The sequence below is a fragment of the Hemiscyllium ocellatum genome, chromosome 22 (genome assembly GCF_020745735.1).
Source record: "Hemiscyllium ocellatum isolate sHemOce1 chromosome 22, sHemOce1.pat.X.cur, whole genome shotgun sequence".
NCBI lineage: Eukaryota > Metazoa > Chordata > Chondrichthyes > Orectolobiformes > Hemiscylliidae > Hemiscyllium > Hemiscyllium ocellatum.
This window is the reverse complement of record NC_083422.1, coordinates 16,370,149-16,396,028: the sequence shown is the minus strand read 5'-3', so window position 1 is coordinate 16,396,028 and position 25,880 is coordinate 16,370,149. Positions and strand designations below refer to the sequence as shown.

The 25,880-nt window shown below is 39.6% G+C and overlaps 1 protein-coding gene across 3 annotated transcripts in view; it reads left to right on the top strand.

Annotated features, from left to right (window-relative positions):
- Positions 1–11,543, top strand: part of LOC132826222 (pantothenate kinase 1) — a 102,156-nt gene extending 90,613 nt beyond the window's left edge. For all 3 annotated transcript variants that reach the window (XM_060841899.1, XM_060841898.1, XM_060841900.1), the window contains 2 exons: positions 4,717–4,842; positions 8,857–11,543. In XM_060841899.1, coding sequence (XP_060697882.1) covers positions 4,717–4,842; positions 8,857–8,916 — 186 coding nt within the window. In that variant the 3' untranslated portion in view covers positions 8,917–11,543. The remainder of the gene's footprint in view (positions 1–4,716; positions 4,843–8,856) is intronic.
- The last annotated feature ends 14,337 nt before the right edge of the window (positions 11,544–25,880 follow it).

Genomic DNA, 25,880 nt, shown 5'->3' with positions numbered 1-25,880 from the left:
CTTGATACTCTGTAATGAAATCGCCTCTGGTAGGAGTGTCCATTATGGTTAACCAGTACTGGTTCCCACTTTTATTTCTCAGGAGGGGATACACATAATCAATTATAACCATGTGAAAGGATCTTCAAATGCGGGAATTGAAGAAATTACCGCCTGTGGCTTGCCTACCATTTGGAATGTATGACATGTACGGCAAACGTTAACCACATCCTTGTGCATTCCAGGCCAATAAAACGTTTTTGTACCCTTGCCTGAATCTTTTGTACCCCTACGTGACCACCTACCCATAACACTTTCTGTCCGGATGCTACCGGCAACACAATCTGTGCACTTCGGCCCATTTCTCTTCTGCACTAACCTGCCGTGGTCTCCATTTCTGCCTTAGCTTTCTATCCTTCAGATAATAACCCTCCGGAATATTCTCTGCCTCCTTTTCAGAGTATGCATTCACATATATTTATTTTATCATCTTGTCTTGCTGGTTTAGCTTCTTTTACCACATCTTTTCCCATAGCACCTTTCTTTAACGACCTGCACTGTCTCTTTATGTGACCCACCTTCCAGCAGAGAAAGCACCTTTTCCCAGTGCCTTTCTGAAACCACCGGAACTGTAATTTTCTGTGTCTCACTCCATTACAGTGAAAACACCTGAGGCCTTTCACCTCCTGTTCACCCTCTTGGGCTTCTTTAACCTGTGGTAAAAATCTTACCAGTGCTGTCTACTCTTGGTTTAGTAGTGTAGAATCTTCCCTTCTCCCAATTTCTATCCCTCGCAGGACAAAATTCTGGCTGGAAGTTTGTCTTATGCACCAACTTGTATTCATCTGCTAATTCTGCTGTCCTTCTCACTTCCTGAACTTTCTGTTCCTCCATGTGAATTCTTATCATCTCTGGAAGTGAGTTTTTAATCTCCTCCAGCAGAATAATCTCTCTTAGAGCCTCAAAATTCTAAGCTATTTTCAAAGCACGTACCCATTGATCAAAATGACTGTTTGTTTAATTCTTTCAAACTCAATATAAGTCTGACCCTGGTTCCTCCTTTATGTTTCTGAACTGCTGTCTATATGCTTCTGCTGCCTATTCATAAGCACTTAAAATAGCCTGTTTAACTTCTTCATAATCTCTTGACATCTCATCTGACAACGTGGCAAATACCTCACTAGCTCTGCCTACCAGTTTAGTCTGAAATAACATTACCCATAAATCCTCAGACCACTCCAACTGCCCAGCCAATTTTTTCAAATGAAATCAACATCTTTCTCATCAAAATGTGGCAGAGCTTTGACATATTATATATATATCACTACCTACTCTTTTAATCTCCAACCTATTAACTTGACTTTGCTGACAAAGTTGCAACTTCTCAAGTTCAAATTGTCTCTCTTTTTGTCTCTCCTTTTCTTCTCTCTCTCTTTGCTCAGCTAAGAACCTTCTGTCTTTCTTTTTCTCCTCTTTCTCTTTCTCTCCCTTTCTTTATCTTCTAACTCCATTTTCCCAATTGTAATTTAAGATTTCTACCTCCACTGCACTTTTTTGTTTCTCAGATACACCTAAGTATTTGAGTAACTCTCTTCCAATTTCAGCTTTACTTCTGTCCTTGGATAAACCCAAATCTAACTTATTTGCTAATTCTAAAAATACGGCCTTTTTCTTTCCTTCTAAACTTTCTTGGCAAGTTTGAGAATCACCTTAAAATCCCAGAACCTCTTTAGCAGTTTTAAGAGCCATTTCTCTCATTTTTAATTTAGTGAACCACAAGTCACCAAAATTAAACAAATTGTCTCACCTATTTTTTTTAAAAGGTGGAGGACACTAACCTGCAAGTGTTTAAATCTGCTGGGATTTTTCATATCCCCAAGTCCATTCAAATCTGTCTAAACCAGTTCAAATCCCGGACCCGAGCCCCCATATAAACGACATGGTGTAAACTGTCCTGCTTAATTTAAAACGAGCAACACAAAAAGATGTAACCCGTGCAGTAATCTGTAAAAATTCGAGTGGCCAAGAGCGATTTAAAGTGAAAATTAACAACTTTATTTCTTAAAGCATAACAAAGAATAATTAACTACCAATTATTTACAATTCCTTACTCTAACCTGCCTGTTACCTTCTATACTAGTCTAATAAAACTCCCAATTAAGATCTACAAAACAAAACTTCCTATCTCAAAACCAGGCAGCTGTCGGTTCTTCACTTGGATCATGCTGTGTCGTCTTTTCTTGGGGATTCTGTGTCACAGGTTACTATTCAATAAAGGTACTTTCAAGAGAGCTATTTTTCAGGCAGTCTGTTTACATGCTGTGGTTTGGCAGTTCTCTCAACTGTTCAATTTTTCCGCAGTCTCCTACCCCAGAGCATCGGATTGTGTCATTGGCTTTTAAGATTGAATTGAGTATATTGTCAATATACTCAATTCAAACTTGATTGGAATTTGGTATTTTTTGGGGTATAGTTCGAACTGATTGGCCTAATTTGAATCTGTGTTTTGTCGTTTCTGGAGCACGTGTGACATTGTGTCTTATTGAGAACACTTGATGATGTCACTGTTAGCTTTTAACTCTCTTAAAATGTATAGATCACCCACATCTTCATAACAAAAATGGGAGCTAAATTAAGGGGCAGAATCTTATCTTGTCATCCTGTTGTCTTAGTTACTGCTCGGAATATTGATAACCTATGTTAAGCAAGTACCGAAGATGCCTGCAGCAGCTGGAGTCCCGATCACGTGGCATTTAAGTTGGATTCCTGCATGTGAGAGCAGAGTTGCCATTACTCTATCATGACAAAACTGTCAAGAGGGGATCATGGGCTGTGGAAGCTAAGTCATAGACTAAGTTTGAGAGAGATTGATGGATTTCTAGTTACTAATGACATCAAGAGATATGGGAATATGGTGCTGAGGTGGCTGATCAGCAATGACTGAGAATGGCAGAACAGGCACAAGTGACTGAATAGCTTATTCTTACGTTCCTAATAGTATCTCAATGAAAGTTTGAGTTTTACTCTGATAAAAGGCACCATATAGCACAGTGTTCTAGAATCAAATCCATAATTATGATGAGCACTGCTTGCATGATTGGTCTTTTTAGAAATCCAATTTGAAGATGCTGTGAATCAAGTTCGAATCAGTCTTGACATATATTCTCAGTGCTTTGAGCTTCTTTACAGTGTTGCCTTGTAGCATGGAGATCAAGCAGCATTGTACAGGGCTATCAAAGTGCAGGGATAGACGTCTTGGATGCAGTCTTCTGTTTGTGTACAATTGGTGGCGTTTATAGAAATGTATTTGAACAGTTACATCGTAACATGTGATTTATTATTTTAGCCCAGGTCTTTAAAAAATTTAGAACAGTTTTAGAACTCACAGGCTTGCTTCAATTATACAGTAAACTTGTAGAAAATAGCATGCATGTTGAAAATATATATTGTAGACAATAATCTTTTCAAAATTTGTAAGATGGTAGTATGTTGCTTTTAGAGCTTCTGGGATATGGTCCTTTTTCTTTGTATTGTGGTCAGTATGATTCCACTTTAAAGTCTTTGACCTCAGAATTATGCAGCATGAAGATTAGATTAGATTCCGTACAGTGTGGAAATAGGCCCTTTGGCCCAACCAGTCTACACCAACCCTTCAAAGAGTAACCCACCCAGACCCATTTCCTCTGGCGACTATGGGGCAATTTAGCATAGCCAATTCACCTGACCTGCACATCTTTGGACTGTGGGAGGAAACCGGAGCACCCGGAGGAAACCCACGCAGCCACGGGGAGAATGTGCAAATTCCACACAGACAGTTGCCTGGGGCTGAAATCGAACCTAGGACCTTGGTGCTGAGAGGCAGCAGTACTAACCACTGAGCCACCATGTCTCCCGATGCTTAACATGTTTCAGGTAATTCCGTAGCCCAGTGTTTTAATGAAGGTATGAAATCATTTTAAATCAAACTTTTAACATGTATAGTGAAACAACAGACCAAGAAACTTGACACACATACATCACCTATTCCAGTACTAATCTCTGCATAGTGTCCATTACCAAGGAAGGGACAATGAAAATTTGGGAGAAGATTTGTAGCTTGGGTGCTCGTTGAAAATTCCCAGCTCGGCGAACAGGACAATGAAAATGTTTTTCACTGTTTTTCACTGTTTTCCAAATTGGGGCGCAAGACATGACATTGTTTTTATGGATGGACAGAAGGAGAAGATGCCAGTCCCAGTGAGATAAGGCAAACTGCCCTAACTTAAATTTAAAATAATTCAATAAAATTTGTTAATAACTTCTAAAAACTGAAAGTTACTGAAACTGGAGATTACTTCTTTATACTCTCTCATAAGAATAGGTCTCACCCTTAAGTTATGGTGCAATGAATTGGAGACTGGCTGGGAAGATTGACTAACCTTAGATACGTCTAGGGTCAGGTAATTAGCAGTCAGCTATAAGACCAAGCAAAGCAATTTCCTCCAACATTTAGATGTAATTTTCTAGCATGTATCAGGAATAGAAACTTTTTTTTTAAAGCCTCACCTGCACATCATGACATTGAATGCAATTGTTGCCCTCTTACCATTCCATCAGTTGAAAACTGACTCTGAGATGGAGTAAAGGATCTTATAGGTCTCTTTAGCTCGATATTTCATTATATAACTATCCAGTAGAAATTTTTCAAAATTAATCCTGTTTTTAGTCCTAATTTTTTATTTCTTTGTTTGATTGCAGAACATCAACAGGGTAGTGTTCGTTGGAAACTTCCTGAGAATCAATATGGTCTCCATGAAATTACTGGCTTATGCTATGGATTATTGGTCCAATGGGCAATTGAAAGCCTTATTCTTGGAACATGAAGTGAGTATCAACTTTGTATTGTAGAAATGGCTCCAGTTTAGCTGAATTGATTAAAGCCAGAGCAAGATTTGAATGTACAGAATTTAACCATCTAATTGAATTCATTCAACCAAGTTGAAGACAATCAACATGGATTATGAAGGTGCATTATCCTACTTCTAGGCCAGAAGATCCAGATTCAAGTTCTGTCTGCCAAGGAGGTGTATCATAATATGTTAAAGCAGTTTGTTTTTGTAAAGAAACCAAGACCATGAAACCTCATACCAAGGAGGACACCTAGTGTAAATCTATTAACTTAGGCTATAGTTACTCAATTGGGCTCGGATGGCACAGTGGTATTGTCTCTGTATCTGAGCCAGGAACTTAGGTTCAAAGCCCACCTGCTGTGTGTAATAATATCTCTGGACAGGTTAAATAAAAAATACTTAGGATCACTCAATTTGCTAGAGTGGAGTTGCATTTCTCAAATATGCAAACGAATTGAGTATTATTGTTGAAGAAGGACAAGTGCAGCAAGGTCATTGTTATTTTCTTAAAAACGTATTCTTTCCCAGCATATGTGTGTCATTGGTTAGACTGCCATTTATTGCCCACCCCAGTACTGTTTGGTAAGTGGTGAGCCAACATCTTGAGCCATTGCAGTCCGTGTGTTCGGTGTACGAACACCCACAAGCACTGCTAGGAAAGAGGTTCCAGGGTTTTGTCTCAGCAACAGTGAAGGATCAGTGAGATCATTCCAAGTTAGGAAGTTATGACTTGAAGGGATTTTGCAGGTGGAGGTTATTGTAATGACCAGTTCTCTGTAATGTCATGGTGCCATGGTATTGCACCAGTAGATGGAGAAAGTGAGGACTGCAGATGCTGGGGATCAGAACTTAAAAATGTGTCGCTGGAAAAAGGCAGCAGGTCAGGCAGCATCAAAGGAGAAGGAGAATCGACATTTCGGGCATAAGCCCTTCTTCAGGAATGAGGAGGGTGTGCCAAGCAGGCTAAGATAAAAGGGAGGGAGGAGGGACTTGGGGGAGGGGCATTGGGAATGCGATAGCTGGAAGGAAGTTAAGGTGAGGGTGATAGGCCGGAGAGGAGGTGGGGGCGGAGAGGTCGGGAAGAAGATTGCAGGTCAAGAAGACGGCGCTGAGTCTGAGGGTTGGGACTGAGAAAAGTGGGGGAGAGGGGAAATGAGGAAGCTGGATTCATCCCTTGTGGTTGGAGGCCTAGGAACCCTCCAACCACAAGGGATGAATGCAGATTTCTCCAGCTTCCTCATTTCCCCTGCTCCTACCTTTTCTCTGTCCCAACCCTCAGACTCAGCACCGCCTTCTTGACCTGCAATCTTCTTCCCGACCTCTCTGCCCCCACCTCCTCTCCAGCCTATCACCCTCACCTTAACCTCCTTCCACCTATCGCATTCCCAATGCCCCTCCCCCAAGTCCCTCCTCCCTACCTTTTATCTTAGCCTGCTTGGCACGCCCTTCTCATTCCTGAAGAAGGGCTTATGCCCGAAACGTTGATTCTCCTTCTCCTTTGATGCTGCCTGACCTGCTGCGCTTTTCCAGCAACACATTTTTAAGCACCAGTAGATGGCGCCATAAGTATGTGTGACAAAGTGGGATCTGTGGAAAGCCGCATAAAATTACAAATCCCCTTCTACCAGACCCTAAACAGTAAACCAGATGGCAACTGTTTGTTACTTCTAGAAAACTATCAAACTAAGTGATTTCGCACAACCAAGACACCTAAATGCTGATTGTCTGAATGAAAACAAAATGTACAAAAACAAAGACTCATATGTTGAAGTAACTAGTGAACTTGGTGAAAGTAGCACATCATGTTGATGAAAATGTTGGAAATTCAGAGAAAGCTGAAAAGCTAAAAGTGGGTATATGAATATGAGGAAGGAGGAAAAAGATGCTTTTGGAAATTGAAGATTGAATTGTCTACGTACAGGCATATTGAAGAGGAACAGGAATTTTCCACTTAACTACTTGACCCTGATCCACCATTCAACAAGATAACTACTGATATGATTACTCTACATTTCTGCCTTCTCATGATAAGCAAGGAGGTGAAAGGTTATCAAGAATGTATTCACTCTTGCTACTGCTTTTTGAGGAGAGGTTCAAAGACTTTCGATTCTGGAAAAAAATTCCTAAATGGATGACCTTTTTTAAAACCCTTAGTTCTAGATTCATCCACAGGAGGAAACATCCTTTCCACTTGTATCTTGTCTAAGTCCCTCAGGATCCTGCATGTTTTAATTAAGTTTCTTCTTGATCTCCTAAACTCCCACGATTTTAAAGTGTGGCATATCCAATCTTTCCTCCTAAAATAACGTGCCTATTCCAGGTGATATACTCTAGTGAGTTTTCTCCAGTATCTCCCAATGTGTTTGTATCCTTCCCTCTATCCCCAGAGTCAACCTAATGAGTGTTCTCTGGACTGCCTCCAATCCCTAGCCGCATCTAGGATTCTGTGAACTGTTTTGATCCCCTGATCTAAGAAAAGTAGCCTAATTGTGGTTAACTACTGGGATTGGAGGCAGTCCAGAGTGTGTTCATTAGGTTGATTCTGAATGAGAGTTTGAGTAGTTGAACCCGTACTGTTCTAAACTTGGAGTTTAGAACAGTAATAATAATATATTATTGAATTATAAAATATTCTTTGGGAGCTTGACAGTATAGATACAGCGAAATTGTTTCCATTATGTGTGCGTGTCTAGCACCAGAGAGCATAATCTCAGAGCAAGGCATCGCCCATTTCAGACAGATGAGGAACTTGCTTTGCGAAAGTCATGAAACTGTGGAATTCTTTCCCACAGAGGAATGTTGAAACTGGGTCATTAAGCATATTTGAGACTGAGAGAGACAGATTTTTAATCTATAAGTGAATCAAGGGTTACAAGACAAAGGCACAAAAGTGGAATTGTGGATTGTCGGATCACCCATGGACTCATTGGAACAGACTTGATTGGCCGAAGACTTTGTTCTGATGCTACTACTTGCCTTAAAGTCACTATTTTACCAAAAAACCTCCTTACGTTTCTTCTTGTGATGTACCCACTAACCATGCACATGCAGGTCTGGGCTGAAATATTATAAATGTTTCTACTGGATGTTGGAAGTAATCTAGGGGAGAGAGCTAGCTAAACACACCAATGATAGTACCACTAGGTGTAGGATCTGATTACTGTGCCCAGGATGATATATTGGGCTATCTGAATTTCCAAAGTGAGATTCCTCTTCCTATCTATCATATTGTCAGCAGTAAGCCCTACAAGGTCCAACGGTAGCCCCAGCACCAACGATCCTTCTCACTCATTTCACACCATCAACGGGCAAAGGAGCCTTGCAAATGGTCACATCCCACAGACTGCAAGCTTGTTGGGAAATTCTCTTTCTGTTTTCTCTGTCTATTTAACAAGTTTTGGCTCAGTACTCTTTAATGGAAAGCAGTAATGCAACAAAAAAAACAGTTACACAGATCAATCATAGTAAACTCCTGTATGTGCCATAGATATATTTAATATGTTTGCAGATCTATTTATATAGGTTTTGAATATGAATGCAATATTGCTAAAATTATTTCCTACTTAATCTAAATAAACTCTGTTGAAGTACAAATCACACCATGTGGTGAAATATAGGATTATTGGGATTCTTCTCATCCAACAGATTGTGAGCATGTGACAACCTCTACTAGTTTCACAGAACTGAAAAGGACCAAAGCCCACTAAGACATTCAGTATGTAATTGCTTGTTGGTGGAATAGTAAAGTGTGTTTCTGACATAAGGAGAGTTTCAAAATTATTTTCAAATAGGAAGGGAAGGAGGGGAAAAAAGGGCGATATTAAACATTATTTCAGTACTTTTAATCTCACTGGTTGAGGTATGTTACATTTATGCTGTCTAAAGTTATTCCACTGTAATTTGTTTATTGAATAATTGTGCACTTGAAAATATAATTCGAGGAGAAACCACCGACAATCCAATCAAATCTGTTACTCTTCATCTTTAGGGTTATTTTGGAGCTGTCGGTGCATTGCTGGAATTACTCAAGATGACAGATGCATCCTGAGTTGCTGAGTCGGACACAGGAGTTGACAAAGAGGACATGTATTTTTAAAAGCTACTATCCAGAAATTAGTGCCAGAATGGAACTTGTCTAACGAAACAATTAACTATTTAGTTTTCATATCAGGTTAAGTATAAATTGCTTGCTTTACAGCAGCTACTGTTGTACTGCACTGAAACTCATTTCGAAGGGAAGTTGAGTAATCTATTGTATGTACTGTATATATTTTAAACAATGTGCAAAATAGCCAAAACCAACTGGTTTATTGTATTAATATTTGGAGATAATTTCTGTATAAATGTGAACCGTTCTTAATTTTCTCTCCTGGGATGTACTTGCCTTGTGAATGATCATACTGTAATGATTTAAGTATTATTTATAAATCACCTGGAAGTTGTTTTGCCATTTTTCATTTGAAACTACAAAGCTGAAGATGAACCTGTATTTGTGTAGTGTTGATTTTGTTGCCTTTGTAAAACTGTCCTGCATATTTATAAAAAAATGACCTTTCTTTGAAAATGCACAAGTAGTGACCATGGCAGATGTGCTGATCAGACGTTCAACTTGAAAGCCTATGCTTTCTTGATGTTCTAATATCTTTTTGATGTAAGTGCTAATCCAGTCACAACAAGACGCTTTTTCATGTAAACACTGTCTTGGCCACACAAGTGAAGGTACCTTTCCACTAATGTGGAAATTTTGGATAATTTGTTCTTATTTTTAAGAAAAGCCACTTCTTAAGAACTACTGTATGATGGAAAATCCATCAAACTACACAAGGCATTGTACTGTGGCAGTTCATTGTCTGATCTTTCAAAACTGTATTTAAAAAGAACTGCTGTCATTGTACCGTGCATTTTGAGATAGGTGCCTCTAGTTAATAGTAAATACTTGAAGTGTGCAGTATAATGACTGAATATAACCACAAAAATAGGAAAACCTAATGTAGGCGTGTGTGTGGTTTAAGAATTGGCTTTCTCGTGGAATATATTTCACATTCCATTGATATCATGATATTTCTGACATATTGACTTCAGTTTTGAGGACCTTTTTAAAAAAAATTGATTGCATGAAATGTCCTTCTTTCTGAATTTCATGATGGCAGGAGTTGATTGACTCTAATATTGTAATGAATTTTAATTGGAATGGTCTACCCCTTCCTCTGCATTACAGATTTTAACTAAACTCTTCACTTTTCGATCTGTGTGCATTGATCTATTGTTTAACTGCAATCTTGAGCTATAAATGCTATTGTAACTAGTCATTCTATCTACATTTTGTTCTGTTTTACATGTATATCTGAAGAAAAGACTGACTAAGAACACTGTAAATCAGCGTTGTCACATTTTTAAAGCAAATTATAAAGATTTGCTATGTGTCTATGGCTAGGAGCCAAGGTTGTATACAGTTCATTCTCTGGATGTGTTCTTTCTGCTTTTGCCTCCCAGATATATCACCAGTCCAATCTGCAAATTTATCTTGGCTAGAAGCCTTTAGCAATCAACTCCATCTAGTTCTAGTACAGAGAGAGTATGCACTCCACATCTGGCGCAGAGGGATGTGTGCTCCACCCTAATTTGGTCACTTATGGAGACTGGTTTCACATGTTTTTCAGTGAACTAATTCAGTACACCATCAGCATTTACCTTATTGAACACAAAAGAGTGAGCACCCCGAGAAGAGCTGAAATATATAAGGTTACTGATTTATATTGTTTCTTTTATTTGTGAAATGTCACAGCTGGTTATTGAGCATCGAAGAATGCCATTCGATTCATGTTTCAATGAATATTTATTGCCTATCCCTAGTTGCCCTATTGGAGGTAGTGATAAGCCTACTTCTGCAGGCTGAATGGGTGGAAATATGCCCACAGTGCTGTTAAGTAGGAATTTTGATCCTGTAACTGTGAAAAGATGGCAGTGTATTTCCAGTTGGGTTGAAGTGGAATTTGAAAGTGATGGCATTCAGTGCTTGATCTACGTATTGAGGTATTAGGTTGGAAGCATTAAGTTGCTGCATACAACTTGTAGATGGTACATGGGAGCGCCACACTGCATCACTGCTGGTGGGAGTGAAGTTTAAAGTGTTGGTGGGGTGCCAATTAGCTTGATAGTTTAGCTTTGGATGATTTCAAAATTCTTGGGTGTTGGAAGGCATTCATCCAGGCAAATCGAAGGTATTCTGTAACATTCCTGATTTGTGCCTTTAGATGGTGCAGACATTTTAGAGAGTCAGGAGGTGAGTTAGTTGCTGTAGAAGTCCTCTTGCAACTACAGTATTTGCATAGCTGGCCCATTTCACTTTTTGGTCAATGGTTAACCCCTCAGGATATTGTTGGGGGAGGGGGGTGGTTTGGTGATGGTAATTGTCAAATTGGCATTGCATGCATGCAGGCATAGGCTGCTTCATTATCTGAGATGTTGAAAGCGAAACTGAACATTGCAGTCATCAGCTGACAAAATCTGAAATCATAACACTAAACTTTAATGGTATGTGATATTGGTTCTTAGCCTGTTATATGTTGTTCTTAGTCTATTTTAATCTGTAAAATTGAGTTGTAAACGATTTTAATCCAATTGGGACAGTCAACAAAATTTACATCTTAAAATAAAGACTTGAAGTATGTCTGATTTCACATGGTATTTTATTTTGCTTGAAATTCGGTTTATTATAGACCTCACAAGTTATTCAGACACTGGAATAGATTTTGGGAGATTGTTGATTCATTATCAACATGGCACGTTGTGTAACTGATGACAGTTTGTGTGTTGAAATACACTAATAGATGAATGATAACTGAAAGAATACAATGACCAACATGTCTCTCAGAAAAGATTTACTGACTAAAATAGTTTGAGCATTCTTGTGGCAACCGTCTTCAACTAGCTACTTAATCAAAAAATGACATTATTGAATTTCCCCAGATTGGCCAAGAATCGTCCGATATTTGTGGGAGCAGGGAGCATTTAGCCTCACAAGGCCTATTATTCACTCTGGTCAAGGTTGTTCTGTAACAAAACTTCATAAAGTTGCATTTATCATGGATCCCTTAACCTGTGAATCTTGGATTGAAAAATAACTGATGCATTGTAGTCTGCTCCTATGGAACAGGATATATTCAACTCTTTCCTCTAGCAGATTTTTACAAACTTTTCATTCATTTATAAATGAATAGCCCATCTTTTGATCCAAGATCCTATGGTAATAACAGATTTGCTTGCTACATTAATAGCTCTAGTCATAGCATCAGAGATTATGGAGAGGCCAAAAATAGTCAGGGAAGAGTAGTCACATTCATGTATGGTCAGGTCAGGTGGATGTTGAGTTGGGGTTATGGTGTTCAGTTCACTTCTGCTAGTTAATGAGTTAGGCCTCATATTAACCATTCTAAAATTTCCTGGATAAAATGCTTCTTCGGTATGTTTTGTTCATTCAGCTTGGTGATATTCTTCGCATCACTGAGCTTAATTTGGGTTCCTTTCACTATACCTTGAGCAGGTGTGCTCCAGTAATTCACAAGGTGACCTCCTGTTAGACAGGGACTAAGAGTTTTGGTGGTCATGCTGCAATTTAGAAGAGTTAGCTAAATTTGTCCATTGCACAGTCAACAAGCATATTTTCCTCTGAAATTTACCTTGAATCTGATCACAAAAACTTCTTCATTGCTATTTCAGCCACTTTTATTTATTATCATGGCAGCTCTAAATGAGGAAATGTCAAAGAGACCATTTATGTCATCCAGTTGCAGGAAAAAGGAGTAAACAACTGGTTATAAGATCAGTTATGCCGAATCATGGTAACTTTTACTTGTTACAGTTAATGAAGTGGATAGCCATAATCACCAGAAATTATAGAGAGAAGTCCACGATCTGTGAATTTTTACCGATCAATAATGGTTGAAGACAATGGCGATGCTGGGTACAGAGTTGTAGCCTTCAAAGTTTTCTGCGTCCTAACAGAGCTGCTCATTTTCAGTCAGAGCATCTGATTACAGCTGCAGCAGAAATGGGTTGCAGACTCTGCACGTGGATTTTGAGTGGAGGAGGAGAGGGCACAGTAGCAGCTGTATTTCAGTCATGTTTTGAAAGGTCTCATTGTGTGTATTTTTGAATGAATAGAAGGGCAGTCAGTCCAGGGTGCGGTTTGGTTAAGTTGGGGGAGTAGTGTGATCGTGTTGGCAGTCTAGCTGGGTAGGTAATTGGTTCAGGTGGAGAGCCAGTTGGGTACATGTATTCCTGTAGAGGTGGAGGGAGGTGGAAGAGTGGTTGTTTTGTGTGTGTGTTCAGGTCAAGTGGATGCATGTGTTGCCTTGGGTGATTAGTTATAGCGCTCAGTTCAGTTATGCTGACTGAGTTAGGCCAGGTATTAACCAGTAAAGGATTTCTAGAGTAAGCTCCATCTATCTAGTCCAAGTCTGCACTGAGCTCCGTTTTGGAGAGGATTCTGGACAGCACAAATCAACCCTAAACCTATCGCAGGTGGGTGTGTCTGAACTTGAGCTTCTAGTGTCCCAAAACTTGACACCGAAAAGAGACCACATTTTGCTGCTCTGGTCATTTGGACCATGATCTTGTTATTTTTATTCAGCTTTTGAAGTGATTGTAAGCATATTTATCATCTAGGAGGTTTGGTAGAGTGGGACAGTCACAGTGTACCCAGTGGAAATGTGTTGTTTTTTGACATGTCAAGGGGGTGAGCGCCTTAGTGTCTGTTATTTTGTTGTGCTATGTTATGAAGGCAATTCAAATGAAAGAGTTTGAGCTTCCTGATATATGGTCCAAGTTTTGCATGTGTCAAGCAGTGACTGGAATATTGCTTCATAGTCTGTTGGAAAGTCTGTGCAGGTTCCTCTTTGTTCCTAGACTGATGTTGTAACATCAAGCTTATTTTCATAATTGAATATTCTATCGCTTGGTAAGTTATTCAAATTGTCTAAAATATTGCAGATGGTTAATTAAAAGTACAATCAATGGAAGGCGTAATATCACGTAATTAAATACAGCGTAGGAGATTATAATTTCTGGCAATGCAGTCAAATTGGCTGTTTAATGAACTAGAATCAATGTAGATGTTAGTGCCTTCTTACTTAAGAAATAATGCACTTGACCATCTGTGAAGCAGTGTTTGAACAACCAGATGACATTTGTACATGTTGTATGCTCATTGTCTGGCTTGGAGGGAATCGGATTATTCAGCGCAGTCCTTTTGTGCAGCCAGTAAAAATGTAGCATTCATTAATTTGTTTTAACCAATTAATTGAACCAGTAGTTGAATTGTGCTGTTACAATGTGCCTCTGAGAAACAAGTGAATGTTCATGCTGTCCCAAGTTCCTTGTGCATTTAACAGTTTTTTTTGTGAACTGATTCTTTCAGAGTAGTATTAGAGATTAACTGTGTGAAGGCTTGCTGAGAGCATAAAATAAGTGAGGTTCCTCTGAAGTTAAATGTTAAAATGGTTAAATTAACAGTGTCTGCTTAACGGCTTCAGTAATCAGCTTCCAGCTTTTGCAAGCTTGCTCCAGCCCAGATGAGGAAAACAAGGCAGCATCTTCAAAGAAGGCATCTTTGGACATGACAACTTCCATGTATTAATGAATTTAGTTATTTATACTACAAAAGGATTTGCCAACTGTGAAGTATTGTAGACATTGACTATAGTTAAAGCTTTCCTGCTGCTAAACCTTGAAAGGAAGTTATGTGAAAATATCATCTCTAGAGTCAAATTATTTATAAGGGCAGATTTCGACAACGCCTCTGCTGTTGCACTGAAGCCAAACTCTCTTCCTGAATTAATGGATATATATTCTTTTAACGAAGCTCGATTAGACTACAAAAAAGGAATGTGTACCTAAAGAAATTAAGTCCCAAAACAGCATAATGTAACCATCCAGATAATAATATGGGGTCTATATGTGACATAGTAATTCATCCCGATGTAGAGTACCTTTATGTATTTCAATTCACCAACGGTTCTGTGACATCGTTGCAGCAAAGGCCAATTATTATTTTGTCTTGGAGATCTGCAGCAGTGACAATGGTTTATATGTCTGAATAGGAATTTTAATTTTTTTTATTACTGCACTGATGCTTAAAGCTGCTTGATTCCATTTACCACCTCTTTCTCCAACCACAAGCAGACTTGAATAAAACCATACAGAACAGAAAAGAGACATTATGTCTGAGAGGTATAGGGATTGTGGTCACAGTGTCTCAGAGCCTGAAGCACATGCATCAAATTGACATTATAAAATCATGAGCATAGATAAGGTGAATAACAAGGGTCTTTCCTAGGATGGGGTGTTCAAAACTAGGCAGCTTTTTAAGGTAAGAGGGGAGAGATTTATGAAGGACATGAGAGGCAACCTTTTCACAGTGGTTCATGCGTGGAATGAACAGCCAGAGAAAGTGATGCAGGTACAGTTATAGTGTTTAAAAGGCATTTGGATAAGTTCATGAATAGGAAGGGTTTGGGGGGGGGGGGGGGGGGGCGGGGATAGGGGCCATGTCGGGCTAGTTTAGTTTGGAATCATGGTCAGCATGGACTGATAGGACTCTTAAGTTGGTATCCATGATAAGTAACTTAATACCTAGCAAAAATCACAGCTGAGCTACAAGGACCTCTCCCAGAAGCTGAGAGAATTTCTTCACTTTTATCTTTCACCCTCTGGAGTGCTGTTCCCTGGCAATTGTTGAAGGCTGTCATTGAATTTATTTGAAACTGAGCGAGATATCATGATGGGCAGACAGTAGAACGGAGTTGAAACCACAAGCAGATCAGCCATGGCCTCATTGAATGGTGCAGAAGGATTGAAGAGTTGAATTGAGTTAGGACGATGGATGAGAACACCACATTACTTACTGATTTATATTGAACTTTTGGACTTTTTTTTTAAAACAAAGACTGATAACGTAACTTCGAGAAATTACCTGCATGAACCCCTGGAACATTGAAGCTTCCTTGGCCCCCCTGCAGCGTGCAAAGACAGGCTTCAAAAGGCGGCTCTATCGGGCAATCTAATTACCTTTTGCCAGGAAAATCTATCCTCTGAGTTTTATTCCAAACATGGGATGAGTCAAAATTCTTGACTTTTATTTTGTCTGTGAATCATGTAAACACCAAATCTAGGTGATGCAAAGAGCATGCTTGTGCAAACTTACCGCCAATGTCCTTCATATGTGATGGAAGCAGTTGCCCTTTCCAAGACTGACCCAGGCTCAGTGCATGGGGCCTGACGCTGCCACTACCTGTTTATAACTCCTCTTCACCCCCACTGCTGCTGCGTCTCGTCTCCTACTGCAGGCTTTCTCTCATGATTGTGGATTAAAAAGGCTGCCTCTCTGGAAGTGTAACACAGTGAATTTGCAGCCAGCCATAGTCTCAGTGCAAGGATGGTAATATGATGAGCTGAAAATGTGTTGCTGGAAAAGCACAGCAGGTCAGGCAGCACCCAAGGAACAGGAAATTCGACGTTTCGGGCATAAGCCCTTCATCAGGATGTGAGCGGCACATGTGCAGTCAATTCCTGACATCTGTTGTGGCTGGCTGATGTCTTTTTTTTCACAAGATGTTGATATCACTGACAAAACCAGCATTTCTTGCCCATCTCTAGTTGCCCTTGAATGGGGCGGCTTGTCCAACATTTCTGAGGCAATCAAGACAATTGAAGGAAGTTAACGTATTGTTGTAAGTTTGGTTTCACATGAAGATCAGACCAGATAAGTATGGCAGGATTGATGTTTTCAAACAGTTGACAATGGTCTCATGATCACAATTCCTGAGACTGACTTATTTTCCAGGTTTATTAATTTAATTCAAATTCCATCAAATGCCATTGTGGGATTGGAACATTAGCCTAGATCTTTAGAATCCTAGCCTGGACTTGATCACTGTCAACCCTCTGATTTACATATGGCATCAGTCTTCAAAGAGGAAGACATTAATAGCATTACAGAATTACTAAATAGTCATGGGGCAAAGGGATGAGAGGAAATAAAAACTATTATATCACCAGACAAAATGCACTAAGGATTCTAATGAGACTAACGACTGACAAGTCCTTTGGACCTGGGATACATCCTGAGATGTAAGAAGTAGTAACTACAGAGATTGTGAATGCACTCATAGTGATCTTCCAAAAATCCTTAGATTCTGGAGAAATTCCAGAGGACTGGAAAAACTAGCAACGGAGCACCTTTATTCAAAAGGTGAGGGAGACAATAAATGGAGCTGTAAGTTAGTGGGAAACTTAGGGTCTGATATAAAGGATATAACAAGCAGAGGATTTAGAAATACATACAATCAGGCAGACTGAGGGCAGCTTCAGTTTTATAGAATTCTTTGAATAGATAGTAAGCAGGATAGATAAAGTAGTAAATAATTTATGTGGAGTTTAAGAAGACACAATGTACTATGTATTAGGCTACTTAAGATAACTACTTGGGGGTGGCATGTTAACATGGATACAGGATTGTCTAATTAATATAAGACTAAGTTGACATAAGCGAGGGCATTTTTAGGAATGCAGTCTGTAACTAGTGGAATGCTGCAAGGACTGGTGCTGTGGCTGCAATTATTTACAAATATATATTAATGAGTTGAATGAGGGAAGTGAATGTGCTATAGCCAGGTTTGCACATGACACACGTAGTGGGAAGGCAAGAGGTGAGGATGATCTTTGGAATCTACAGAGGGATATTGACGGTAAGCAAGTGTGAAAACATTTGGCAAGTGGAATATAACATGGGGAAATGTAATGTTATGCACTTCGAGAGGTTGAATAGAGGAGATGAATATTAGTTAAATGGAGGAGGTTGTAGCTTTCTCAAGTCTGAGAGATTTGGAAATCTTCATGCATGAATTACAAAAAGCTAGCTTTCAGGTTCGTTAGGTAATAGGAAAGGGGAATGAAATGATGACCTTTTATTACAAAGGGAATGCAGGATAAAAAGGGAGGTCTTGGTAAAATTATGCAAGGCATTAGTCAGATCACATCTGGAATACTTTGAACAATCCAGAGAAGATACTTTAGATATGAAGGGGGCTGGCTTCAAGTAGTTTTGGCTTGTATTCATTGGAATATGAAAGAATGAGAGGTGACCTTATTGAAACATACAAGGTTCTTGGGTACCTTAAAGGTATATGCAGAAAGGTTGTTTTGTGGGAGAGTTTAGGATCAGAATAAAAGATCGCTAATTTAAGACAGAGATGAGTGATTTTCTTTAGAGGATAGTGAACTTGTGAAATTCTTTACTGCAGGGGGCTGTAGAGGTTTGGCTACTAAGCATACTCAAGACTTGGATAGCTTTTTAATCAGTAAGGGAATGGAGGATTACCTATGATCTCATTGAATGAAGAAGTGGACTGAATGGCCTTATCTTGCTGGTGGCCATTTTGGCATTCAGAACATCACTCTTTATGTTTAACCCTTCCAGAAATATATGGAAAAAACTTTATTTAAAAATCTGGTACGTGTATTGGTCAGCTGATGTGCCAGTGGGGACCAGAGTGCTGTGCAAGCCACAGCTTGAGTGCAGACTCTAAACACCCCTGTACTACAATAAGAATAAATTGTGCTTTCATTCAGAGTTCTGGAAGCTGGTGATCACGTTAAGAACAGATAAAAGTATGTCAGCTATCCTGCAAAGCCAAGAATCTCAACTGATTGCTCAGCCACTGTTATCAACCACTGTTACCAGTATGACCCAATGAAACAGCCACAAAGTTCCAATAGCCACTGAGCAACACAGGGACTGCTCTGTGTTTCTTTTTAAGTGTTGTCTTTTGGTCGCAAAACTGAAGTGAGATCTGATTTTACGGTATTCGAGGTTCTTCAAAATTTGAAAATGTCAAATTCTTAATTGCAGGGATTTATGCAGAGTATGGCGGAGATGGTGACACAAAATTAAGCTCTGAAAGGCAAGGTCAGTGTACAGATGAGATGTACTATTTCATTTCATGCAGAGAGTCGAAATGCTGAGAACAGACTGCTCCAGGAGGAAACTGGCAATGATCAATAACTTTAGGAGGAAGTTGAACGAGCATTTTTGTAAAATATATCAGTTGAGGAAGCAGGTTACATTGGGTGTGCTTCAGTTTCAGTTTGGCTAAAAGATTCCTTTCCATGTTCATATGACTGTATTTTTAAAATCTTTTTTCCTATATTTATATCAGCAGATGTTTACAAAATTTGGGAATTCATTACCGAAGATGTTATTCAGAGACTCTTGATTTTGAATGACTAACCTCAACATTTCACTCTTGGCAACCTCTGCACACCTAGTCTCTAATATTACTCTGAATCAGTATGCTGATCTCGTAGGTTTGTGAGCTTGCATAGTCAGATACTGTAGTGTGTTCCTCCGAGACCCCCATGGAGGCAGTCTTCCAAGTAGCATGTATTTCAAATTAGAATGACTGGAATTGAAAACTGAGGAGTTAGTTGATCAGTCAAACACTTCTTGATGCTGTAACCAAGATGGTCATAATTAGAATCAATGCACTCTGCAGGTTCAGAATATAGTTAATTGGCTGACCCCCAACTAGGGTGGAAAATAGAGGAGAAGAAACTATAATTGACTGAAAAAGGAAGAGAGGTGTTAATGTAATCTTATATAATCAAATTTTTAGTTTGATAATGTTACCCTCTAGAGGTCAGTTAAAGTAAGTGAAGTATGTCTTTATAGTTACGAAGTTTATTGTATTTTAACCTGAATTGTGGAATTATTTAATCCTACAATTCCTTGAAGATAATCTGCTAGGAAATAACTAACGTAACATGAATTAAAACCAAGGTTAACTTTGTCTCCCTGTAAGGACTTGTCATTTCTGAAGCTGATCTTTCTGTGAAAAGATACACTTTTACTCCAAACATTTTTTGAAATACCTTATGTGACAGTTCAAATGTAAAATTACATAAGATGCAGTATCACTGTTTCTTCCAATGCACACAAGATTCCTCGGTACATTACAAATTTCAAAACTTAATTTATGGGATGTGAACGTTGCTGGGTGGGATAGATTGTGTTTATAAAATACATTTCACGTGAAACATTCTGGTGCATACTGCCTGAGGATGTTTCCATGGTTTCCAGCTTTGAAATGCAAGGCCACAGTACTGATCTTTGTATTGGGCTGGACTCTCCTTCCAAGCATTACATGCCACAATGATAGGCACAGTAAAGCGGATTATAATTTTTCTAGCTCTGCCTTTTTGACAAATTGCCCATTCTTTAGTTAAAAATTGGAATAGTGTATTTTTTAGTGTTGATTTTGGGATATTTGAAAACCATATTTGTACTCCATGTGCCAGCAACTTGCTGACCATTCACATTTTCAAATTGCATTCTGCACTGTGACTTTTGATCAAGCTAATGTTAAACAACGTAATGGTGTTAAGTGTCACCTCGTAAGTGGGACCCTTGTGTTGAGCCGAGTTAACAGTTTTCAAAATGATGAATAGTGTATCTATTCTCTCAAGATGCAGTAATACCTTTTCACTGTTCTATGATTTGATGAGTTTTGGACCTTTGAGGTTAGTTACTGAGGCATAAAGGAGTAGTTTTCCTATGGAAACTTCCTGCTGGCTTCTGTTGTTACTGGCAATTGTTGCTGACTTTGCTATTTTCATCACGGTGGATTTGGACACCCGGCCCATAGCAATGTAACCATACTGAGCTAGGAAATATAAAAGGCTTGATGCTCAGGAAAGTACTGAATCACACTTGAGAAATGTTTCCTCTGGGCATGTAATCCTTGAAGTTTACTGCAAGGGAAGGTGATTTCCTGTTAATGGAACAATATAAATTAAATTTGATCTTGGGAACCTTAAGTCTCCATAAATTGAGGGTGACAGAATTTTTTAGTATAGATGGATATTGTCCATTCTGATGTTTGAGCTAAAATTTATGTTACAAATATAAGTTCCTTCGAAGTGAGTGGCAGAGCAGAGTTGAACTTCATATTTCTCTGTTGCAGAGAAAAATTTTGCTTAATTGTGTGTATGGGATCTAACTAGCTTTAAAGTCGCAAGTATGGTTTCTTGCTGAGTCCAAGATGTATTCCTCAAAAGTTTATATTTACATGCATTTACTTAAACCCTGAGAAACCATTTGCCTCCTTCCAGAGCTCTGCAAATCACACGATACTGAAACCTTTTTGTCATTAAACATTCTGCGAACTCATTACTCTACATAGTCATAGAGCTGTACAGCGTGAAAATGGACTCTTCAGTCCAAATCGTCCATGCCGACCAGATATCCTAAATTAGTCCAGTCCAGATATCCTAAATTAATGCCAGCACTTGGTCCATATCCCTCTAAACCCTTCCTGTTCATGCAGCCATTCAGACGCATCTTAAATGTCGTAATTGTACCAACCTCCACCACTTCCTCTGGCAGCTCATTCCATACACACACCACCATCTGCGTGAAATAATTCCTCCTTAGGTCCCATTTAAAACTTTCCCCTCTCACTTTAAACCTATGCCCTCTAGTTCTGGACTCACCCACCCATGGAAATGACCTTGTCTATTTATCCTATCCATGTCCCTTGTGATTTTATAAACCTCTATAAGGTCACCCCTCAGCCTCTAATGCTCCAGGGAAAACAGCCCCAGCCTATTCAGTCCCTTCCTATAGCTCAAACCCTTCAATCTGGCAATCTCCTTGTAAATCTTTTCTGGACCCTTTCAAGTTTCACAACATCCTTCCAATAGCAGGGAGACCAGAATTGTACACAGTATTCTGAAAGTGGCCTAATTAGTGTCCTGGTACAGTCGCAACAGACCTCCCAACTCCTACAAATGTTCTGACTAAAACTCTAAATAGATAAAATTAATCAAGCTATTAACATTTAAAAGTTCTTTCTACTGTGATAAAGTATTACTGAGAAAAATAGTAAACCTTGCAATTTAGTTTTCTTTTTAATCATTTTAATAAATGAATTTCAACCACAAAAACATCCAAAGGAATCTATTCTGTTAAACAACATTAATGTCCTCCTCTTGTTCTGATTGTAAGTGATGAGGTAAAGTCAAACCTGATTTCCTTATTTGCCTGATTGTGTGGTGCATTTTTTTGTGAACTGCCTTCAGATTTTCTTTATGTAACATGAGCAGTGTATCTGCAATTCAATCAACCAAAGCACCCTGGTGTCATCTAGAGTCCAATTGGACTGTATTGACCGTGTGAAGTGAATTGATTGTTTGACTGAAAGTAGTAGTTGGAGCAGTAGGCTTTGAGATGTGGTTAGTGAAACGCTGCCCTACCTAAGCCTGTCAACTTCAAAAATGAGACCAACTGGTTCTTAGCTTGGGTGAAGACCAGGCGACTATGGAAAGTAAGCAGGTTAATAGTTAATATTGAGCCTGTAAAACTAAGCCGAAAGAGAGTCCAGAGAAAATGCAAATCATTGGCCTTTCCCCACTGTTTTGTCTGCAACAGATGAGGAAAGAGACCACCATCCCAGAGTGAGGCTCCTGAACTATGTCAGGTGATGCTGAATTAGATTTGAGAAACAAGGCTCAGCCCATCATCTTAGGACAAGAAGACCATAAGGTAGAGAAGCAGAATTAGGCCAATCAGCCCATCACATCTGCTCCGTCATTCGACCTTGGCTGACATGTTTCTCAACACCATTTTCCATCCCTCTTCCCATAATCCTTAATCCCCCTTACTAATCAAGAACCTGTGTATCTCTGTCTTAAATACACTGAATGACTTGGCTTCTACAGCCTTCTGTGAAAAGAGTTCCACAGATACGCCACTTCTAGCTGAAGAGGTTCCTCCTCATCTCAGCTCTAAAGGATTGTTCTTTCACTCTGAAGCTCTGCCTTCAGGTCCTAGTCTCTCCTACTAATGGAAACATCTTCTCCATATCCATTGTATCCAGGCCTGTCAGCATCCTGTATGTTTTAATCAGATCCTCCTCATTTTTCTAAACTCCATCTAGTACAGACACAGAGACCTCAACCGCTCCTCATATAACAAGTCCTTCATCTATGGCATCATCCTCCAATGGCAGCATATCCTTACTCAAATACGCAGCCCAAAATTGCTCAAAAATGTTTTGAATGCGGTCTGACCAGAGCCTCATACAGCCTTAATAGTATATCCCTCCTCATGTGATAGTGGTTCATGTCTTTTTGTGACTAGTTGATGTTCATGTATCCTGGTGGCTAGTTTTCTGCCTGAGTGTCCAATGTAGTGTTTGTTACAGTTCTTGCCAGGTATTTTGTAAATGACATTAGTTTTGCTGGTTATTGGTATAGGGTCCTTTAGGTTCCTCAATAGCTGTTTCAGAGTGCTGGTAGGTTTGTGGGCTACCAGGATGCCAAGGGGGTCAGAGTAATCTGGAAGTTATTTCAGAGATGTCTTTGAGTTGGAGAGAGTAGCTAGGGTTTCTGGATGTGTTGTGTTTGCTTGTTTGGGTTTGTTGAGAAATCAGTAGAATGTGTTTGTTGGCTGATGAACCTAACTGTAACAAATACTACATTGGACACTCAGGCAGAAAACTAGCCACCAGGATACATAAACACCAATGAGCCAAAAAAGACATAAACCACTATCACTAGTATTCTTACATACAGATGAAGAAGGCCACCACTTTGACTGGGATAACACATCCATCCTGGGGCAGGCTAAACAGAGACATGCATGGGAATTCCTAGAGACCTGGCATTCAAACCGGAACTCCATCAATAAACACATCGATTTGGACCACATCTACCATCCTCTGAGAAAAAGAACTGGAAATGATATCACCCACCTTAACAGACCAAGACACATAAATAAAAAGCAGGACATAACACCAGCGCTTCACCAGAGGCTCACTGATGATGTTACCTGGTATGGTGACCAAACGTCTGAAAACAAACCTTCCAGCTCAGCGATCAAACTTACAACCTCACACTTTGTATTCCACTTTTTGCCAAGTCTAGCATGTTCAAGTCCTTCAGTTGCCTCCTTGTTTCTTCTACACTTCCTGTCCTTCCACATATCTTTGTCATCTGTAAACCATGCCCTCAGTTCCTTTGTCCAGATAATTAATGTATAAAATGAATAGTTGTGGACCCAACACTGCCCCCTGCAGAACTCCACTAGTCACCAGCTGTCATTTTGGAAAAGACACCTTATCCCTACTCTCTGCCTTCTGTCAATCAGCTAATCCTGTATCCATCCAGTATCTTGCCCTAATACCATGGGCTGTTATTTGGCAGCTTCCGGTGCCAAATAAATCACGTTCACTGGTTCTCTTTCCTCTAGGATTTGTCAAGCATGATCTCCCATTGACTCTGCTCCTTTTTCAACTATGTGCTTCCAAGTACTCTGCAATCTCATCCTTACTAGTGAAATCTAAAATCTTAACAACAACTGAGGTCAGGCGAACTAGTCTTCAGATTGTTGTCTTTTGCCATCCTCCTTTCTTGACCAGAGGTGTCCCTGACTCCAGAGTTTCCTGAAAGATCACCACCAATGCCACTCTAATCTCCTCATTTATCTCCTTCAGAACTCTGGGGTGTAGTCCATCCAGTCTAATCTATCCACCTACAGATCTTTCAGCTTCCCCAGCACCTCCTCCTCAGTGATGGCCATTACACTCACCTCTACTCCCTGACTCAGGTAAATTGCTGATGTCTTCCCAATGAAAACTGATACAAAGTGCCTATTCAATTCGCCATTTCTTTATTCCCCATTACTACTTCTCCAGCCTCATTTTCCAGCAGTCCAATGTCCACTCTTGCTTCTCTTACTGTTTAGATTTAAAAGTACTCTTGCAGTCTTCTTTTATATTAGTAGTTAGCTTCTCATATTTTATCTTCTCCCCACCTCCCACTTGATATTCTCATTATCCTCTGCGGGTTTTTAAAGGCTTCCCAATCCTCTGGATTCCCACAAATTTTCCTTTTGCTTTAATGCTGTTCCTGACTTCCCTCTTCAGCAACAGTTACCTCATCCTCCCCTTAATATGTTTATTCTCTGGGATGAACTTTTGTTGTGCCCCGGGATTATCTTCAGAAGCTCCTTCCATTGCAACTCCATCATCTTCTAATTAAGTCTGGCCAGCTCCACCCACTTGTCCTTGTAGTTACCTTTACTCAATTATAATACCATACATCTGATTCAAGCTTCTCCCTCTCAAACTGCAGGGAGTGTTCAAATATGTATTCTATCATGTTGTGCTGACTGGGCCTGAGGGGTACCTTCCTCTTAAACCCCCTAATCAAATCTGCCTCATTCCTGCAAATCCAGAATTATCTGTTCCCTAGTGGGCTCCACTACAGGCTGCTTAAAAAGAAACATCTCATAGACATTCCATGAATTAATTGACTTAAGATCTGCTACCTAACTGTTTTTCCCCATCTGGCTACATATTCAAGTCTCCAATGATTATTGTAATAGTGCCTTTCTCACAAACCTTTTTGAGCTTCTGATTTATTTTCTTCTCCATGCCCTGACTACTGTGAGAAGGCCTGTACACCACTCCCATCATGGTCTTTTCTCCTTTCGCACTTCCTCAACTCTATCACACTGATTCTACACCTTCTGACTCCCTGCCATCTCTTGCTATCAATTTCATTTCATTTCTTGCTAACAAGGGAACCCCGGCCCCTTTGCCCATCTGGCTGTCCTTTTGATTGGATGCGTATCCATGGGTATTTAGTTCGCAGCCCTGATCTTCTTTCAACCATATCTCTGTGATATACACATTGTATTCCCCCAATTCCAATCTGAATTAAGAACCCATTTACCTTGTTTCATGTACTGTGTGCATTTAAGTATAACAATAGTAGTCCTGTGTTGGTCTGCCCCACTTCTAACAGTTGCCCCCTTAACTGTTGTCCCTGAAGTTAGGTTCCGGACCCTCTCCATATTCTCTGTCCTATTACTTGTTCCAGAAATTTTAACCTCTGCTGAGCCCTCCTCTCATCACCCTCCCCCTTTAACTCTTTCCACAATTTTAAATGCAA